At 44.0% G+C, this 21,557-nt stretch overlaps 1 protein-coding gene across 1 annotated transcript in view; it reads left to right on the top strand.

Moving 5' to 3' along the window:
• The first annotated feature begins 466 nt into the window (after positions 1 to 466).
• The window catches only part of LOC139047763 (exportin-5-like), a 46,197-nt gene continuing 25,106 nt past the window's right edge, over positions 467 to 21,557 (top strand). The window contains exons 1-17 of the mRNA XM_070521791.1: positions 467 to 778; positions 2,303 to 2,424; positions 3,877 to 3,949; positions 4,562 to 4,699; positions 6,311 to 6,493; positions 7,543 to 7,578; positions 8,683 to 8,868; positions 9,469 to 9,545; positions 9,638 to 9,737; positions 10,401 to 10,484; positions 11,639 to 11,764; positions 13,435 to 13,525; positions 15,072 to 15,194; positions 17,282 to 17,394; positions 19,752 to 19,808; positions 19,916 to 20,011; positions 20,922 to 21,053. Of these exons, the coding sequence (XP_070377892.1) occupies positions 680 to 778; positions 2,303 to 2,424; positions 3,877 to 3,949; positions 4,562 to 4,699; positions 6,311 to 6,493; positions 7,543 to 7,578; positions 8,683 to 8,868; positions 9,469 to 9,545; positions 9,638 to 9,737; positions 10,401 to 10,484; positions 11,639 to 11,764; positions 13,435 to 13,525; positions 15,072 to 15,194; positions 17,282 to 17,394; positions 19,752 to 19,808; positions 19,916 to 20,011; positions 20,922 to 21,053 (1,836 nt within the window). The 5' untranslated portion in view covers positions 467 to 679. The remainder of the gene's footprint in view (positions 779 to 2,302; positions 2,425 to 3,876; positions 3,950 to 4,561; positions 4,700 to 6,310; positions 6,494 to 7,542; positions 7,579 to 8,682; positions 8,869 to 9,468; positions 9,546 to 9,637; positions 9,738 to 10,400; positions 10,485 to 11,638; positions 11,765 to 13,434; positions 13,526 to 15,071; positions 15,195 to 17,281; positions 17,395 to 19,751; positions 19,809 to 19,915; positions 20,012 to 20,921; positions 21,054 to 21,557) is intronic.

Genomic DNA, 21,557 nt, shown 5'->3' with positions numbered 1-21,557 from the left:
CCACGTACAGTCACGGCCTAATCTCGTAAATAAAAAGTGATGCAAGTCATGCTCATCGTTCTCTTAATTAATACAAGTTCTTGTCGCGCGAATAAACGCCAAAGAACACGAATGTTTCCGACAGGACACGCCCGAAGATGTGAAGACCCCAAACTCTTCATATTGGAGCGTTTAATTCAATCTCGGATCGGCCTTTGGATGTAACCAGTTAAATGCTTAAGCACTGTATGAACTTGCACATCTTAAGTACCTGTGGCACCGCAAATAGCAAGGAACTATTACTGAAATATATCTAAGTGCTTAAATATGCGTTTTGCGGCAGTCCTGCAAATCGTATTTTGTCGGCGATGTCGCACGGAACCTGCAGATACTCGATCATTGTATTATAGAAAGGTTTCCGCAGGCTAATGTCCCTAGATATTTTTTTAAAAGGGAGAAATCTTGGGACTTTAGCCCAGACAAGGTAGTGCGTCAGCCGGCACAACGTTTCTATGCGATAGAAAAGCGATACAGCGACGTTCGCACCGCGTTCAAGCAACACTGTTAATGGCGTCTCTTTTGAGTTGCACAAAGTAAAGAAAAACCGAGCATAGTTCAGCGAGTTTAGCGTTTCCCTTGGCGGTAGCGATGTTTTGAACCGGCAGAACACACTATCGGCCAACATTCAACTCTCATCAGCATGGCCGACGTTGACGAAGCCTGCAAGAGCGTCATCGCTTGGGTGGAAGCGGCCGTGTCTCCCACGACGTCGCCGGAACGGAGAGCGGAGGCTTACAACGTTAGTTTCGCTGGCTTCTTCTCGCGCTGTCGTCAAATTAAAAGTGTGTGCAAGAAAAGAACCGCGCAGTTCTTTTCTCGCAAACGCAGGGGAAAACTTGGGCGTGGTTTAACAGAGCCTACCGGCCCGATACATGCGCCTAGCAAAAAAAACAGTCGGTGCAATAGCTTCGAGAACGCAGTGGGATCGCGCCACGAGATTCACCGGCGTTTTCTTGCGAACTACTTACAAGCAGCAGCGCAAATCTCTGGTTGCTAAATACTGGACCATGGAAATTCGCGCAATCGGGGCTGTCCAGCTACCCTCGGCCTGTGAATGTTTTGTTTTTGCAGAAAGACGAATTTAATTTACAACCGTGACTGCTTTCCTGGCTTCACTGTCAAACAAACTGTCCGATCACTTTCCACTCGGCCTGTGGCGTAGCGAATATAGTTGCAATTGAAAAGGTTCTACGCTTGCCGCGTGCTTGCAGCCGTGCGGCTAAAGGAAACCATGGGATTAGCAAGGGCCATCGCAGTTGAATAGTTCTCCCTGGTTCTGCAAATCAAACTTGAAGTCGGCGCTCAAACTCAGCCTGCTAGGACGCTGGTATATAGCAGAGGAAAGCCGAAGTGCGCATAAACTTTGTCGTGGCATCAGCCAAGTGTGCTTAGAGGAGCACCTCAGAACGCAGTGGACATCTAATTAGGATGAATGGGCATCACTAAGAGGTAAAATAATTTCACCCTGTTAGAAGAAACAAGAATAACCTAGTTGGTCCTCATATATTGACATTTTTCATCCTTATTCTACAAAGGATTCTCGGGAATATATATATATGTATATTTTCACTGTCATTTAACAGGGATGACTAGAAAGTGTTTATGGGCTCTCCTTACATCACAATGCTCTTGAGTACTCTGCCCTAAACATCATGCCTGCGTTTTCTGGCATAACCATATCACCCACAGTTTTACCATTCTATCCCTCTTTCCCACATTAGTGTAATAGTGTGCTGTGCAGGCTAGCATTCGTGCTTTTTCACTTAGCTAAGAAACATTCGTATAGAAGTAGCGTTACCACTGTAGCATTTTTTAAACGCTTGGGTCCATGAAAAAAAAAGGTAAGTTTTCCAAAAAGCAGTGTTGAGACTATACTGATTCACGGCCCACAGGTGCCTTGCGACTTATTGCACTTCGCCAACCATTTGTCGCGTCATTTAGCTCCTCATCTGTAGTTCCATTTCGTGCCTTGCCACTTGTCTGGAGTTGTTTGTTTGCAGTCCGTTCTAACAATTTCATTTCAAATGTTCTCACAGGATTTGACATCGCCGCCGCCACACATTTTCAACTGTCAAGGCCTTTCAAATTGGCTCTCTCAACTCTTGCTAATGAACAAGAAGAATTGTGGAACTGAGGGGCTTGATTTATTGTATTAACGAAATGAAGCCAGCAGACATTCTGAAAAGTTAACACTTTCCATTCACTTACTTTGAAAGTAAATGATCATAAATTTGTTTTCTCTCTCTCTCTCTTCCCCACCCAGGCTTATGAAGATTTCAAGGAAAAGTCACCACTCTGTGCAAAGTGTGGTTTTGTGCTTGCCGCTAAGGGTAACCATGCCGTGGTGCGCCACATCGGACTGCAGCTTGTGGAACACTGTATCAAGTGAGCACTGATATGTTTTATCTTATTTATTTGTGCTTGCCGTAGCGGCTCAGCAGCTATGGCATTCTACTGCTGAGTACACCGGTTGCGGGTTCTATTCCCAGCCACACTGGCTGCATTATAAATGGGGATGGAAACGCGGAAATGTTCCAGTACTTAGATTTAGGTGCGCATTAAAGAACCTCAGGGGATCAAGACTAATCCATGATGCATGCTCCTGACTGCTAGCAGATATGGCACAGGTCCCCGACTATGACCTCCAAGATTTGCAGCACACCACGAGCGTCGCCTAATCTTAGAGGCCAGGCCAAGGAGAGGCACTGGTCCCCAGTGTTCCGTCTTTTGCGTTATATGCACTGAGCTGTAATCGTGGTGTTTTTATCCACTTTTGGTATCGAAAACGTCTATTTCTGCTAGCTTTCCATGATGGAATTATTTGTTTCTAAATGTAAAATTTTGCACAGAGGCTGCTTTGTATCACTGCTGCCTGAAACTATGCTTTCTATGCAGTCCAACATTCTTGTGCAGTGAGCTGTGAAAGGTGCCATAGCTGGGTCTTTTTAGATCAAGTGCGTGAGCACCCTAAGCATAGCAGCACACCCTAAATGCACCCTAACCATACCATGCGAGAGTATTTCCATTTGGAATGTGGTTGTGGTGCGTCGCAGCAACATTGTGCATTGCAGCAGAGTACCGTAGCCACTGTAGTAATGGATTATAATAGTTGCAATTATCACAAAGCCATAAACAGGATTTACCTATTGATACATATACTGCACTCGAAAGCAAAGCTCATTACAAAAAGTAGATGTGTGTACGCATTTGATATTACCAAGCTCTGAAAAGGGGAAAAAAAGGAACTGGAGTACGAGCTCAAGGCTTCTTTTGCTGTTACTTTTCTGCATGTTTCTCCTGTGAATGCATCTATACTGCAGTACTTCCTTGATTGCAGTGTAAGAGCAAGGAACTTAGGCAGTCTTGAATGCAACTGAGGCTCTCTTATTGGCTGTCCATGTACAATCCCCAATTGCACTTAAAAGGATATAAAGGAAAATGGTAAGTCGAGCTAGAGTGATAGCTTAGGCTTCTGTAATAACAGATTCATCATTCATAGCAAAAGCAGAGCTATTGTAAGCGAGAAAATGATGAAAATGAAAATATCAGTATTGCGCCCTCTGTTGTAGACTATGGTACCTATCATGTGACATTAGCACTGGCTGATTAATGGAGAGCGCTATAGAGAAAAGTCACGTGGAGTTTATGTCGATTCGTCGCTTTTGGCATGGCGGGGTTCAAATTGAGGAGAGCAGCAATTGTCTACGCAACAAAATGATATCTTGGCGCACAGAAAATAATCATAGACTTCCAGACGAACAATCTATCGATCTAACTTCACGTTATATTTTCGTTTAGTGTCCCTTTAAAGTGGTGAACTATTCTTACCTTCTGCAGGCTTCGCTGGAATGTGATTACGATTGCTGACAAACAGTTCATCAAGGAGAGCGTCATGAAGATGATGGCCGAGGTACGCCCACTTGCATTCAATTGTTAGAGAGATTTAAATCATACTGCAAAGTCTTTGTATGCTTGGTAAAATAGCTGGTCCGAATTGAACATGTACAGAATAGAAAATAGATCTTTGCTGGTTATGTATACGTGCTACCATTTGGATTTGATATAGAGCCCTTTGCATGGTTTTCATTGCTAGTGCCATGCCCAGGCTGTCCTTTTTCTGTGCTACAACAGCAGCAAGTAAATAGTTAAATCTGTTTTTATTTAATCTATTGGACTTTGAGGACAAAGTATGAGTGATGCTTTGCCATTATCATTCAGGTCATCTGTCTCTTTTGACCCTGCTAACAAAAGATGCTGCTTTTGCTTCAAAAGTGTTTTGATTTGTGTCTGCCAGATAGCGCCACAGCATTTTGTATTGACCAAGCATCGGGAAGGCAAACGCTGTATTTTAGAACACCCTCCTCGGGGACATGCATGTAGCAGGGCCGGAGCTATTTTGCATGTGTTAACGTAAATGTCCGAAATGCTATACTAAATCTGTCTATCTTCTTATATAAATAGGTGGGTACTAGTATGGGTGAGTGCGCTGCTTCCTAACCCTGTCTAACCTTCTCTCCCACAGGGCACAGACCACCTTCTCGTGGAGCAAGCCCACATCAAGGACGCGCTCGCAAAGTTACTTGTTGAGATGATCAAGCGTGAATGGCCTCAGCAGTGGCCGCTGCTCATGGACGAGCTGAATAACCTGGCTGTACTCGGCGTAAGTGCTTGTTACATTTTGAAGAGATGGAACTTGTGGGTCTAGCATACCGTACGCTCCCTGCAACGTGGATGTGGCTCAAAATGGTCCTTAGCCAGGCTTGTTGTTATTATAACGGTATAATACAGCAAACAGCACAAGAAGAAAAAAAATGACTAAAGGAACAGCTGACACGAAGACTGGCTTCCAACTGTGGCTTAAAGGCTTATTGTGCAGTAGTGACGAAAGGTTCAGGCAGATAAAAATATTGCAAAAGCGAGAAAACCCTAAACTTACATGCAGGAAATGGTTACATCAGTGATTAGGGTATTCTGAGTATGTGCAGGAGGGGGGGAGGAGCGGTAATCATGTAGGTATGTGATCTCTTTGTCAAGCAGTTGAATGGATGCCATGCTGAGGTGAGAAGAGCCACGAAGTGGCTCATTTTATTTCACTGAATTTCATTAGAATGAGTTCCACAAACATGTACGTAATATAGCAGCGGTTTTGTATCTTCCATTGAAACAGCTGTTTCTGTGTGTGTACAGTTCCCTCTGCCTCTCTGCACGTACAAATTGTGTCTTTATTTCAGACCTCTATCTAACAAGCGCAGATATAACGAACTATCGAAACACACCACATTGACTCAGTGGCTGCGACATTGCCCTGCGGAGATCCAGATCATGGAGTTAATCCCGGCTGCCACAGCCGCATGTCGATAGCGGTGAATTGCAAAAATGCCGTGTACTTAGATTTAGGTACACGTTAAAAGAACCCCAGGTGGTAAAAATTAATCTGGAGTCTCCCCACTACAGCATGCCTGATAACCAGATTGTGGTTATAATATGTAATAAATACTACATAATCTAATTTTAATTTAGGCAGTAACGAATTATCAGCTTAATGAAGCAAGCCAGAAATGTTTCTCAAATATATCAGTCTGTATCAAATATATACTTATAGTGGATATTGGATACTGTATAATAAAGGTAGTCTCGTGGCCTGATGCAACTTCTTTATAATGAGGTATGATTCTATGGGATCTTTTTTCTCCGATGTGCCTTTGCACATGCTTTGTTCTCCCACTTGAAGCAAAATGTCATGCGGCAGTTTTAACCTTGTGAATCCCATCAGAAATTTGCTGACGAGAGGTCACAAAAAGAACTGTGGAAGGGCGCAGACAGGTGGTGTTTCGTATTTGAAGTGTGTGGTCAACGGTGTATTGTTTCATGACAACCTGAACATGTCAAGAAGTTTGACGTGGGGTGGGTTATGCTTTCCACGTTCATTTGTTCAGCAGGCTCAGCAGAAAGTACAAGTGTTTTCCAAGCTATTTATGAAGAAACAGCAACAAACTTCATTCCATCACCAAGGCATGGACTTGTGCTCTGTATGGTGTCTAGGTTGGAGCTGAATTTCACACTGGTATCTTTGAATGAAAAGACTGCCATTTCCTTTCTGTTCGTGTCATCGGTGTAGCTGTCAAAACGAAGTCTTTGAGCGCAGCGTACGTTGACAGCTCAGTGAAATGTGTACCTCTGGTTCTTGTCTTCCGAAGACCGCACGAGCCGTGTCGTGCCCTTGTCGACCTTTGGTTGCGACCGTTGCCACATGGCATGCGACATTATGCAGGAGACGCAGAAAGAGTTGGTGCTGCTGACCTTTCTGCGGCTAGCCGAGGACGTCGTGGACCTTCAGACGGTACAGGGGCAGCGCAGGCGAGACCTGTACCAGGCACTTGTGGGAAACCTGTCGGCTATCTGCGGCTTCCTCGTGCGCACACTCGACACTCACTACTCTCGATATCGTGACCTGGTGAGTGGATGAGCGCGGCCATCTGTGACAGCATGAAAACGACGTAGCCATGAAACCAGACTAGTGAGACGGGCGGTTTTTATAGTATATCTTCTTTTGCCTTTTTCCTGGGGTTTGGCAATTGTTGTCATTTCCTCACCAGATGTATTGGTGGACGTACTGCCAAACCTTAATATAGTCAACATGGACATCATGGATTTTCAGCTCTAACGAAGTAAATATAAAATTTGGTTGGCCATGCTTTATTTCAATGGGGTATTCTACTGTTGCAGTAGCCTTTAGTTGATCGTCTCTGGTTAATTTGATTTTTTAGTTAATTTGATCCCAACCGGCGGTTTCGGCCAGTGCCTACACATATCTGTGGAACCAAACTTTCTTTATTTTGAAGCTGAAATTTGCCCTCGCCGAATAATTCAAACTTGGCTGATCATCACGAATACAATGTTAAGGTGACCACAATGGTGAAACACAATGCTGAAACGCCTATTTTCTGCTTGCCCCAGGTAAATTTTGAAGTGATAACGGTACCTCACAGTAACTTATTACAGTACTTACGCAACTCTAATATGCCTTTTCTTGTTTTTCAACTAAATTACGTTCTAATCCGTTTCAGCGTCTGAATTGAGCTACTGTTACAGATGCAGGTGAACCTAGTAATGCACCAATACAATGAGGTAGTTTCATAATTCTTCACATTTTAATTTATGCTGATGAGTACTTGAACAGTAGAACTAACCATAAAGTTCATCTAACATACTTTTTCTTATATGTAACTCAATTGCATGTAGATTACACATGCTTTACACTCCCTTGTGTACTGTACGTACACCGTGTACATTTCCCTGTAGGAGCTTATATATACAGTGTTGTCACCCTGATGAAAGTATGCCCCAGTCTCGCCTGAGCACAAATTGAGAAACTGATGTGTGTAAAATGCAGGCCTGCGCATGCTTACTTTCTCTTAATTTTTGCTTGTAGACTCATGCTGCCTTACATTCTAAAGGTATTGCTATGTCAACCTTGTTAATCCATTATGTGAAACATTGCAGAGGGACCACCAGAAAGCCGATGAAAACAACCAGGAGGTCAGTACTAATTGCCTACGCACGTGTCCAAGCATGTTCACTTCCTTGTGGTAGTGGTGATACGTGTAACCACGGCCTGACGTTTTCGTAAAAGTCCTGTTACATGAGAGCTGCTTCATTAGCTGACACTGGGTGCTGTCCACTCATAATAGGGATTGGTGTACCAACGAGAAAATAGCACTTACATAAGAGAAGTTTTGTGAATGTAGGCCCACATCTGATTTGATGCAGTAGAAGGGTTGGCACTCGGAGCTGCAGTTTTGTGAAACATAGGGAGAATCTGCAGAATTTCTCGTGGTTTCTCTTTGAAGTGCTTTGTATATTGCAGCCATCTTGGAGGGTGAAGGGCAACCATGTGGATTAAAGCCCCACAATTTGCCACGAGGCTCCTTACCCAGATGCAATCTCTGTTTTTACATTTCTCCTTCTAAACGCAGAGATTGCCCGAGCTGATCGAACCATCCTTTTGTCTCGTTTCTCTGTTCATTGTCATGTTTGAAATGTCAGCTAAAAATTAAAAGATATATTTTAGATGAGTTCTTTACTCATCTGGAGTTAAAGTGGATATTTAAAGATGTGAACCGCATCAGCATCATCTGCAGTCGCCCTACCCACCATGTCATGCACGAATTTCCTGATTTTCCTTAGAGAATTCGGACCAAAGCGTTACTTTGCTTTATCTGTTCGGTCTTACTGAGGCTCGTTATCGGAGATTATCGTTATCGGAAACCCTACATCCCAGACAATGTGTTGTCTAAATAAAGCTTTCATTCATTCATTCATTCATTCATTCATTCATTCATTCATTCATTCATTGTCAGTGCCACCACTTCACCGAAAGTGTTGGCAAGCAGTAATAGAGAAGTAGCTTAGTCCGGGTGAGTTGGTTCATTGTTGTCACAGAAGCTTTTCAAGTGCAAAAAACAAGGACACAGACGACGGCGAACACACGCAGAGGCTTATAGTAACACCACTGCATCAAACATGACCAGTGCCAGTTATTAAATACTCATTTCCCGCAGAGCTGGTGCCCGCCCAACAACAATGTTCTAGATTTGTGTTTATATCTCCGATCGTCGGGCGTTGTGACATTGGCCTGCGCAGCTGTCTCTGCACCGGCAGCTGACGGAGACCACGCTGCTCACCATGGCGGGCTTTGTGGAGTGGATCCCTTTGGGCGAGGTGACAGGATCGGGCGGCCTGTTGCCCCGCATCTTCTGTTTCCTCCTCTCGGACAGGAACCTGCGCATCCAGGCTGCTGAGTGCCTCCTCCAAGTACTCGCCCGCAAGGTCAGAAACAGTGTTGTGATTGACAGTAGAATCGGCTCGTCGCTTTTTGTGGAGACAAGGCGAGGACGACGAAGCAGCTTGTCTTCCACAGACAATTGAATTTTTGTAGGCAAGGCTAGGCCAACGCCGGGCCTGCCTGTGCTCGGAGGCTCTGTAGTGGTACTCTTGAGCGATCACTTTAGGGGATACAACAACTTTTGCGAGGTTTCACAGAACTCGGCACCAGACGCGTCAAGGTGTATGACCAACGGTGTTCCTGACCCTGTGCGAAGATAACCAGCTAGGCACAACACCAAAAACAGTGTCAGCTGTACGCGCCAATTCATCTGGTGCCGAGCCCTGCGAAATCTTCTGAAAGTGATCGCTCGAGAATACTGTCCCTGTACTTATCGCATTGTGATTGTCCTTTGTCTTGTTTTGAGCAGACAGACATCTAGCAATTACATTGCTGCTTTATGTCCTGTACGGAATGTTAGCTACAGAATACATATTTAACTTATTCTTGTTCTCAGGTTTATACATGTTCAGGTCTCTGCATGTTCTTGTTCAGCAGGTTTACATTCACTTGCATCCCGCGTTTCTTTGCCCTGCTGACGACAGGGAAAGCCAGACGAGCGAAAGCCGCTGCTGGCACTTTTCAACCAGGAGACGCTAGATGCCATCGTCTGCGCTCTGAAGTGAGTCCGAGCAAACCATGGGCGGTTGCGTAACTTCAATGCTTGACTTCAACATCTTTTGCTTCTTTCTGTGCCTTGCAATCCGCCCCAAGGTCTGTGTCCAGCGAGCCCTTGAACGAGGCCTCCTTCCTCTTCATGAAAAAGCTGTGCTCGATCACTGCCAATCTAGGACAGAACTGCCTAACACATTGGGTGAGTACAGGTGTGTTGTTTCTCTGCATGCTGTGGTAATGATGTGCCAGCACACGAGCAGGGTCCACAGTCAAACCTGTGTATATCCCCTTCAGGTGCCATGCGCACAATTACACAGGCCAAGGTGGTGCATCAAAAGCAAAAGTACCAATGAAAATAACAAGTCACATACATCTTGAAACACTTCTGATTGGACCTGTGCTGCAAGCATGAGTAATGTGTGAAAGTGTTTCTAGTAAAACAAGTTGTAAAGTAGACAGCCAGGTGTTGGCTCTCGATGTTAGTATGTTGTCATGTGTAGTGGGTTCACCTATTTAATTGTTTTTCACAATGTTTTACATCAGGCATGTGGTTCATGTGGCTGCATAGGTGCTTTCCAAGTATGCGAGACACGAAAAAGTTGGCGTTAAAATATCTGATGTTCCCGTAAAGAATTATAACATGCACATTCCGTAAACGTGAGAAAACACTTACTGAAGAATTGAAAACTCTGCAGCGGTACATGATTCTGAAATTGCAAGAAATTTGGTGAAACTAAAGATAGCTCCAGTGTGGTCACTTGAGAGCTCTCGATTTCTTTCTCTTACCTGAATTTTGGCATTTCTGGGGTGAGAATTGGCTACAGATGACATTTGTATTTTTTGCTGCGTGAATGACCTGCAGAACATGGAAGCTGAACGGCCCTCGATGGAACTCTTTCTAGTCTACCTGGACGTCTTGTTGTCCCTGATGCAGCATCCAAGCCAGGTAAGTTTCTTTTTCACTTTTTGCTCATTTTTACAAGAGCGGTTATGAGGTCTTTCTTGGCTCTAATTGATGTACGACATTGAATGTAACCAACATCGGCTGCAGGTTGAATGGAAAAGAAAGATATCACTTGCCAGTGTATATACATACGGCCCTTTACCTACCTGTCGGCCCTCCCAATTCTTCCGTCACCTTTACGAATTTGGGATAACTTTGGGATTTTACGAACGTTGTGTCAAGTTTCTGAAACATACTGAAAAATACTGCGAACTGGTCTTCGAACCTACCTTTGGAAAGTCTTCTGATGGGGATGAGGCGCCAGAGAGATACTTGCTTCATTGCTCAGGCCTCTCCTCAAGACCCCACATAAAGAGATACTTGCTTTGAGCCAGTTTATGTAGATGAGTTTCTGGTGCAGTCGAAATCAGCAATGGCAAAGTCATTGAAAAAGTTATTGTGACCTCTGAAAAAAATCTGTTGCTTGTCAGTCCTTGCTGTTGCACGTTTGCTGCTGATTGTGCACTGGCTCTAAATGTGAATCAGCATTAACAAACTGCATGTATATCCCATAAAAGATGTGTGTTAAGGACAAGCTTCAACAAAAATATGTGCTATTTCTTCCCCGTTTCCTTTGAGACCATACACCCCCACCCCATCCCACCCTTCCCAAGGAAAGTCACTCTTAACCATGAAAAAAGGTTAGGTAAGCCAGAGAAGGCACAAAAAGAAAAGACAGGTAATGCTGCCTCAAAGCTGCTGCATCAGCTCATGGGGATGTCATCAATTTTGACAGCAGCTGCTAGGGTCTAGTTAATTGTTTTCCATTAAAAAGGGACTACATTATGTTTTGAAGGAGCCAAAAGTTGAACATGGCAGGTTTCACGAACTTTTACCGAGCCAGTGTAGCCCAAATATTAAAAAGTGTGCTGAAATCTTTGGTATTGACACTGGGGCTCTGGCTCAACGTTCAGAACATGGAACTTTCGCCTTCGTTTTCTCTTCTAATAATCAAGCTATCGTTGCAAAATTACAGGAAATGTAATTTTCAAAGAACATTTTATCAGTTTAAAGTGAATTATTTTTTCTCTTTATAGTTCCCTTAACGTTCACAGGTTGACAGGTGTGCCTTTATTCTTGTCGCACTTTCACCGTAGGCTGTGAACAGCATCACCCTACCAGTGTGGGCGGCCCTCTTTCGACATCCCGAAGTCTCACGCCTGGAGATTGTGCGCAACCTACTTCCAAAGTTCTTCAAGGTCGCCACTGAGAAGTTAACAAAGGTGCGCCCTCTCAGCTTCTTACTGGCACATCGTTGATGGCTACTGTACGCTACTGACATGAGCAGGAAAGCGTTTCCTAAAAGGAATACTGACATGACGTTTCCGACTCTTGACTTATTGCGTCAAATGAAGATTCGGAACCTAGCTACCCTAGAAAGAGTTGCAGAAGTCCCTTTAGCTATTGAAAAAATTTAATCTAATGACTTTTGTGTAGCCAGTTTCAGTTTTGTTTCCCAGGAGGTTACTGTGTTGCGTTTTCATGACGCAGAAGGTGGTGGCATAGGAACAGTACTTTGCATCATTTCGATACTAGCTCCGGCTCACTCGGTCGTTTGAAATGCCACCACGTCGGGTCGTGCAACAGCTGAGTGAACATACACTGGCACAAATGGCACCAGATGGCACTGCAAAGCTCTGGAAACATCCTATTGGAATGCGAAGGGATTCCCCCAGTGAAACCCGCAGGTAACGTACAGCTTCCAGAAGTGCTTGGATTAATGTGGACGAGAGCGTCAACCAGTCAGCGGTCGAGATAAACAAGATACGTTTAGAGAATCGGTGAAAAGAAAGGCAGGGAACAGAGTGATACAACAGGATCTGTTGCAAGCATAGGTAGCGATGCAAAGTAAATAGATAAGTTTTGAGGAAGAAAACAAATATATTAAGGAGATGTATACAAAGATGCTAGAATGAAAAGCATGTATAGCATACCCGATTAAATCAAGCAGGCTAGGTGACTATCTTTCACCACCCCATTTCAAAGGGGATGCAGTATATCATCATCATCATCAATACCAATGGGATGGTAACAGAAAAGGCCGTGGAGATTTTTAAGCATGGCAAGAAAGGAATCAGAGAGGAAATTCTATGTGATAACACAAAGAGCAGTGCCATGTTATTTGACTAGAATAGCAGCTTGGGCTGGTTAATTTTCTAAACTGGTGTTAACAGTGCAACACGTAGACGGGACACGAGACGAGAAGACGACACCACAAGTGCTTGTGGTGTCGTCTTCTCGTCTCGTGTCCCGTCTACGTTTCGTGCTGTTAACACCAGGCTTGTTATTTGAGGCATGAGCTGGTTTCCCGAGGACAAAAACTTACCAGAGCTAATATTTGCAACTGGATGAGGTGTGGGTCTGCTACAGAAAAAATCCAGGGACAACTCGGCACATCTTAACGGAATGCAAAGGTATTCACCCAATGAGATCCGGTTGGTGACGTTCACTTTCCAGAAGCACAGGGATATAAAGTGGATGGAAGCTTCAACCAGTCAGCCATTGAACTAAGCTAGAGACGTTTAAAGTACTGTGTGGAAGAGGGGCAGAGAACACATTTACAGGACCGGACCCATTGCAGGCACAGGTAACTGTGCAAGATGGATATGGAGGTTTTAAGGCAGAAGGAGGGTATCAGGGAGGAACAGACAAAATGTTAGACTTGTAAGCATGTGTAGATTATCTGATTAGCTCACGCAGGTTACTGTCGCCACCCTGCTTCGAAGGGGGTGCCAAACATCATCATCAATCCTACTTGTTCTTTGTGCTATGCCTTTGTGCTTGAATTAATCGGTTCTCCCTTATGATGCCTCTTTTCTGTGTAAGGTAATTCATGGACAGCGTTTTGTATTGGTGCAATGCAAGCCACTAAGCCAAGCTTCACCAATTGCAGGTCGGCTACCCTTCGAGAAACGACAGTCCAGCCTGTGCGTACGCCCGGCTGGACTTCGATGGTGACGAGGACTTTGCACCTTTTCTAGGGAGTAAGTTGAATTCAGCTTTCTACAGCTTGTGTCTCTTGCTGTTACTAACTTAAAACAACAAATTGAGCAAGATGTGATGGAAATATCTCCCTTCGCTGTTGTTCAATCACTTCACTTAGTAAAACATAACCGAGCTTGCGTTAGCCAGGCTTCAGTAAGGCTGTCAAAAGAAGTTGTTTTCACTGATGGCTCTTGAGCTTTTATTTTTTGTCCAAATGACCTTAGGGGGTTTCTTCTTTGCTTGTACCACGCTTGTGTGTTAGCACATTTTCCTGAATAAGCTTTCAGTTGACAGAGGGTGCACCTTTTGTATTCTCACTAAGGCTAGGTTTCAACACTCGCTGTAGGTGGCTATATAGACAGCTAAGCGGACAACAGCCACCTTAAGCCTCATTCTAATTCTGGCAAAGAGGGCAAAAAAGAGACAGATTCACGATGACATCATCGAAGTAAAAAATAGGCTACCTTTGCCCAAACAAAATGACGGCTGAGCAGAGTACTTGGAAAGAAGTTTGTCTATGCACAAGAAATTGTAGTCGCTCTTTCTTATGCACTGAATGTAAACAGCTTTGTGTTTTTCATAAGTTTGCAGCTGAAAGAAAGTATAAAAACAATGATATGTGCTTTTAGCTTTTTCTTGTTGATACGAGGTGGTGTCGAGTAGTAGAGTCATCTTCTAGATGTGTTCTATTACCTGGGCTCGAAACTGTTTTAGCAGTCCACATAGACTGTCAAAGTCTATGTTAAATAACTTCCACTTTGCCTGCTTCACCACTAAAATAACCACCTGAATCTCGCCAAGTGAAAAATTTATTTAATATGTTCAGTACAACATTCTTGGATGCCATGCCTACATAATGAGGTACTAGTAGCATGTAGAAAGCCATTCATCATTCAGTATTAGGGCCTGTGCAGAAATCCAGCGAGTATCGCCAAAGTGGTATTCAGCGCGAGTTCAATCGGTGGAGCTTGTCAAAAACTCAGGTGGGCAGATATGTATTGTAACATTCATATTTTTTTCTTTTTTGTAAGGAGTTCTGAAGCAATTGCTAACACTGATAATAATATAAATACTGCACAGAAACATATTTAGCTTTTAACCCCAATGCAACCAAAAAATACCTCATAGAGACGTGATGTCCATCCATTGTATTCAAAAGTCTAAAGCAAAAAGCTAATACCCTATAAAAGAAGGAGAAAAAGACACAGACTCAACAGCCTTGAATCAATGACTGCTCCAAGCAACTCTATTACAATGTACCTCTTGATATGACCAAGCAACCACAGACATGCAACCGAACGAATGTTTGCATTAGAAAACCACCCCAGAAAAGGTGGCGGTGCCAGGATTGATCTCTATATCAATCTATCTTCTTGAAAGCTTTCTTTCTGTAGAATAGCTTTCCTTGTAGCTTCATGCTACCTTTGTGCGGGTGACAGTGATGACTTGGTGATTCACCTCATAGTTTTTCGCAGAATATGTTCAGTTTTCTGGAACAATGTACTCTTGCTTTTCCGAAGTGCGGCGCATATTCCCTCTTGACAGAATTCAGGGGGGACATGACGGAGGTTGTTCGCCTGGCCACCCTGCTGAACCCTATTGCTGGCTTCCAGATGGTGAGCCAGTGGCTACAGACGCTGCTTGCGGCCAAAATCGAAGTGGGAAATGGTATGCTGTGACTTTTGTTGATTACAGCGGGCTCACCCTTGAGCTAACCAATCACTTCTCAAAAACGTGTTGTGAATTTCCCAAATTTTTGTATTGTGCCACAGTTCTTGCCCGTAATGTCCCATATGAGTGAGGTATTACACATACTCTTTATTTATTCTGGGGCATTCATCAAAAGCCGTGGTATGTTTGGGCAAATCGTGACTTTTGGTGAGTATTGCAGAATAAGTAAACAGACTTGAATTGAGAAGAGGCATGTGCATCATTTGGGCAAGTAAGACAGCAAAAGCTATTACGTAAACTACAAAAGTTCATCTTTAAGGATATTGGTGCAAACTTCTCAATTGACTGCATCCCAGGCGCCAAAGATTAAAACTTAAGAGGTTAATTTCAACTGTTGTATCTTCCTGACTGGTCATTCGGACTTGATGGGAACTGCCAAAACTTCCGAATAATCGGGAGTCTTAAATACCAGATCTGCCCCAAAATAAGTGGCTTTATTTCACAAGTGGCCAACAAAGGTGTGCCATGTTCTCAGATCATCACTTTGGGATATATCATCAATTTTGCGAGACTATGGTGCAAAACACATCGGCATCTAGGAGCAACGGCATTCTCGGCATGGTACCAACACTACCTTTCGTGGGACTAGCGCAAGCCGCATTGGCATCTGTGACCGATGTCAATCTTGCTACAGTGCCAAGCACAGTATTTTATCACTGTATTGAAATTCTGTCATGCAGGGACACATACAATATCGCAAATATTTAAGTACATTTCAAAAGTGATTGTTCAGAAATATCACCCAAGTTTATCAACCTGTGTTGCTGTGCGTACAAACACTTTCCCTTGGCCTCAAAATTGCATAGCTGTGATTTTCTAACACTGCTTTTTATGCTATTCCCTTTCATGATGTTCAAGCTTAGTCAGCCGTCAGAGCGATGCTCCACTCACATTACATTGGGATCAGTCGGACTCTGAAGAGCGGCATAGAATCGAGTGGAAAGCGTCGCTACAAAATCGCGGTTCATGTCTCGACCATTGTCGTGTTGTCGCTAAAGATGGACAAAAGTACAGTCAGCGCATGCTCCAAATTATCATCGGCGACTATTAGATCGACTAAGCTTCACTAGTTTTGCGGAACGCCAGCATCATGGCCGACAACCATGCCGGTGACGTCTCGAAACGAAAATATCGTGATGTTTTGCGCCATTAAACCACATTTAACTAACTATTTCTGCTCGATTCAGCGGTCATATTAGCACACGGTCGTGCAGTTAGAGTCTGAATTATCGCACAATGTGCAGTAAGGTGTCCGAAATTTCGATCGTCCTTGTACATTAAGTCTATGAGGCCTGTGGTGGTGCTGCAGTTCTGTCCGAATAATTAAGCATGTCCGAATTATCGGTGTCTGAATAATCGAACATGGACTGTATTATAAATCATTTGCGGCATGGAGCTTCAAAGTTTTGCATACCTCAGCGATTTCTGGAAGAGCAAGAAAGAATGTGAAAGCCATTGTGACATCACCGATCAATGGGCACATTTTGTAGCATTATTTTCTTATTATTATTTTTATTTGTTTCCTCTTTCATGCTGATTGGCCGATCTTTGCAAAGATGGCGTGTTACAGAATATGCATCCCTGTGATAAAGGGTTAGATGAACAAATCAGTGAAAGAATCACTGCGGCATCTGTTCCCAGTAGATGAAAATACACCTTGAGAGTCTTGTGGGGGGATGTCTCAAGAAGAATTGACAGGTCTTCACTGTTTGGCCAGAATTTTTTCTTGTTTGCACTGATGCCAAATCAGTGAATCACAGGTTTGCTAAGTGCTGGCTCTGTCTCTTTATTAACTAAAAATATCATTTTTTTTTTACATTACCATGCACGTGATGAATGCTTCATGAGATTTGTGCTCCGGGGTTCCTCTTTAATCGTGGGCACATCGATACTAGTACTCCGTTCAGTTGTCGCTGGTGGAAATGCTGGTGACACACAGCGCAGCCTTAGCCCACACTTTTGCTGAATGCATTTGTCTCCTACCTTTTCTTGCATATCTCTTGCCACGTGCTGTCTTTGCAAAGAACCCGACAATGGCCACTGTTCACTCAACTCGCCGTCCAGCATACGCTGGGACGCCCTCACCACGTTCATGGACGGCGTGTTCAGCAGGTTCCTGTCCTCTCCTAATCCCAAGGTAAGTTGTGCCAGCCACTGATACAGTGCAAGTTGCACCGTCCAGGGCATTCTGGACCAATGGCTTATGCCCCGTTTCATATAAAGCAGGCAAAGTTGTGTAGGCTGGAGAGACTTCTCTCGCAGCGTGAAACTGACAAACTGTGTGTCATTTATGAAAGAAATTATATGCCCAGATACGCGTCATGTATTTGCACACTTTTGCATTGCAATGTATGACATATTTATTACACGGAAGGCGCGGGAGATCTGAAGCTTTTACTATAGAACGAGCAGAGTTGGGCGTTTCTGCAACCAACCAACAGCTGCAGCACATCGCTTGCGCTTGTTTCCGAAGCATAGTACACCTGTATGCTGGAAGCACGAAGGTACACAAATGAAAAGATTTGAGGTAGCCTTATGGGGGGGGAGGGGGGGGGGCACGCAAGCTGTAGTTGTAATACGGTCGTCATCCGTTAATTCGACCCCCACAGGACCGAAGAAATTGATCTAATTATTTGGCGGGTTGAATTACACAAGATGCAGAAGAAGGGCCAAAGCACATCACTGATTCATTTGGCAGTATTTGCCTGATTCTCGCTATACCTGGTATCTCGAAAAAAGCTGATCTATCGTCGCCAGCCCTTAGACAGCTCACGCTACTACATTTGTACGAGAACTACCGTGATTCTACGCATATTTACACTGATGGATCTGTTCTTCCAAGCAGCTCCGCGGCGGCAATCGTCATACCAGCGAAAGCTACAACAATCAAATTTAAGACAACTCACGCCACAACATCGACGGCAGCAGAGCTCGCAGCGCTCTTTACTGCCCTTCAACACATTGGTGATGAACCACCACACAAATGGACAATATTCTGCGATTCGAAGGCGGCACTGCAGTCTCTACTGTCACCTTTACGACGCGGACCGCACGAACAGCTAATATTCCATATTACAGAAATGTTACAACACACAAGTGATGCAGGCCACGAAATAACCTTTCAGTGGCTTCCAAGTCATTGCGGGATTATCGGCAATGAACGGGCGGATCACGCTGCCCGCTCAGCCCATACTGAGGAGCGCCACGTCTCAATTCCTCTTTCTAGAACTGACGCAGCACGGAAGCTCCGCCTACTTGCTCGGCAGTGCACCGCGTCGCAATGCAATGAGCCACATTTAAGAAACACGCGACTGTACTCACTTGATCCCACACTAAGTCTTCGAGCGCCATCACAGCTTCGCCGTAGAGACGCCACGCTTTTATATCGACTTTGGTTGGGCGTTGCCTTTACTAAAGCCTATGCATTCCGCATAGGGATGACCGACACCCCAACCTGTGACCACTGCGGCCTTGAAGAATCAATTGGCCATATCTTGTGTGCCTGCCCGCAGTACAGTTCCCAGCGGGCATGCCTTCGCCACGCACTTGACCAACTGGATGACCAACCGCTATCCGAAAAATTAATTCTACAACATCGAAAGGACCTATCGTCACAGAAGAAGGCCGTGCAAGCGCTATTGCGCTTTTTACGATCTACCGGCCTGTGTGAACGACTTTAACTGGAACGCCATTTGTGTGTGCGCCTCCATGTGTGCGTGTCTTTTTTTTCCCCCTTTTTTTAGCGTTTTCCTCTGCCATCTTTCTAACCCCTATCCCCCATCCCCAGTGCAGGGTAGCAAACCGGAGACTCATATCTGGTTAACCTCCCTGCCTTTCCTTTTCATTCTCTCTCTCTTGCCTGATTCTGACACGCCCCTGAATAAAATGCGCTCCCGCTTCCTACACGTTCAAAGTGGAAAATTAACGTAGAAATGACCATTAAAGTTCCTAAACAAAGTAGAAATTTAACGCTCACCTGGTCTTTCTTTGTAGCAAGAAAAATTGTTGCACGATTGTGGCCCGTTTTCTAATGTCACCTTCGGCACACAGTTATCTAAAGTCAGCTTTGTCGCAATACATTGTGTTATGCGGCAAAGCATACAAACGCTGCGAAGGCTGTTTTGGCTTTGTGTCTGATTGCATCGCACAGGCAATTTTCAGCCCAATTTAAAAAAAAAAGGCGCACGTTAGAATCGGGTAAATATCGCAATCAAACATTGTGACCTACAGTTATTGCATGAAAATCTTCTTAAGGTAGGGTGAAAAACAGGCTATTTCAACGAGAGAGGACGTGTTGTTTTTTGTGTACACTATGTGTAAATTCCTGTGTATGCTGCCTTATGTATGGGCCCCCAGGCACGCTTAAGCTACATTTCGCTTGGGGCGTTTCCCAAATATCATGTTGGAAATATAATTGTGATTGATTGATTGATTGATTGATCGATCGTGCGAGTGATTTAATGAATTTTTCTTGCTTTTCATCTGTGCCCACAGCCAAGTGCAGAAGAAGGCATCTTCTTGCTGGAGTCCCTACTTAATTTCGAAACAGAGGTGAGAGTCTTGACAGTGTGCTTCGGAGTATGCCGAATTCTCAATGTTGTATTTAAGGCAGGGCCCTGTGTGTAATCGCTTGTGTCTTGTTTCTGATGCTGTTACAGGACCCAGTAATTCAGTCCTATGCCCTGTCCTGCATATCCAACTTAGGTGTCTTCCTCACGCTTGCACCGGGAAGTCTGCCCAAGGTCCTCAACAAGGTAGGTGTAAATCATGAAGTACAGGTTGTTAAAGCTGTGACTATATACATTCAAACCTCGTTATAGTGAAATGGGATATAAGAAAATAATGGATGTAATGAAATCCCCATAGAGATTCATACTGCAGTACATGCAATAATGGATATAACGAAGTAATGAATATAACAAAGTAATTCTCGCTCGTCCAACTTAGCTATAACGAGCTTTATGAGCTTCATCAACCTTTTGCTCTAGATAGCATCGTCAGTGATCTTTCCTTATTCCACTTTAAACATTGTACTACAGTTGCTTTGTATTGCTTGGTTGCGCATGTAATTTGTTTGTGTAAGATAACTCGCAGCACATTATTTTCCGGCTTGTATGTTATTGAGGAGCTAACATGCATTTGTGCATGCAACACAGCCCATAAATTTGGATCGTAGTTATGGCCTCAAGGCATTTTCATGGCAATATGACCCATATTTCATGAAGCCATACTAAAAATCCTAATTCGTGTGCAAATTATTTTTGCATTTTTGCATTGCCATGAAGCCACACTAAAAAATAATACTTGCATGTAAATTTTTTGCGTTGAAGTGGAATCAGTGAAGTCACACCTAAAAGTAAAATGTTGGCACTAATGTGTTGCCTAAGTGCACGAGGTTTGAGGCTGTGAACCCGCACCACACTTCAACAGAGAGAATCGCATAAAGTGGCATAGACAGAATATGAAAAACAAAATTGTTTCTAGAGCTTTGCTCTGCAGTGACAATAGCTCTGAGTCGCCTTTCTAAAGGTTTCAGTGTTCCTTAATGTGGTTATTTGCATGGCTCCTGAGTGCATGTCTTACTGAAGGGTTTGGGCTGTATGTAGGACCCATGATACATGCGTGAAGAAACATTGTATCTCACGCTGTGTGCCCTCCTTGCAGCTTTTCTCCTGTGCTGTCTTCACGTTGCCGAACCAGCCAGCAACGATCCAAAGCCGTGCCTTGCGCAACCTGAGACGCCATGCGTGCGCTGGACTGGTCAAGTTGTGCCACCTCTACCCAAAGCTCGTCATGGTAGTCTCACTTCAAAGCCTGACTTTCAATGTTTCAAGTTCATCCACTGTATAGTATGGTCCACCGTTAAAGGGAGCAGGTGGCTAGAATATTCTGCCGTCAAATATTGCAGAGGTATGGCATAAAGGCACATAGACTAAATTTATTGCAATAGCAATTACAGTAGGACCTTGTCAATACGATCCCGTTTTGTACGATTACCCGTCACCAACGTTTACGATCGAGAACGCAAAACATCAGACAATGCGCTTCTTTTTACTAGGTAATATGTTATCAGAAAACACTATATTTAAGCACTAACGTTTAGTATATCAGCAAACTGCCATCATATGATATGTTTTCCAGCTGCTAGATTCCGTGTAAACAAGAAACAGTGAAGACCCGTGTGATCGAGAGCAGTAGATGCCCGCAGCAGCAGCTTCCCCGCAGTACTTGCCTGCCCGTGTCACATGAAAATGCCTCCACATACTCGGTGTCCACAAATCTCACAGGCTGTCTACGTCA

This window comes from Dermacentor albipictus, chromosome 7, assembly GCF_038994185.2.
Source record: "Dermacentor albipictus isolate Rhodes 1998 colony chromosome 7, USDA_Dalb.pri_finalv2, whole genome shotgun sequence".
Taxonomy (NCBI): domain Eukaryota; kingdom Metazoa; phylum Arthropoda; class Arachnida; order Ixodida; family Ixodidae; genus Dermacentor; species Dermacentor albipictus.
This window is presented reverse-complemented; position numbering and strand designations above follow the sequence as displayed.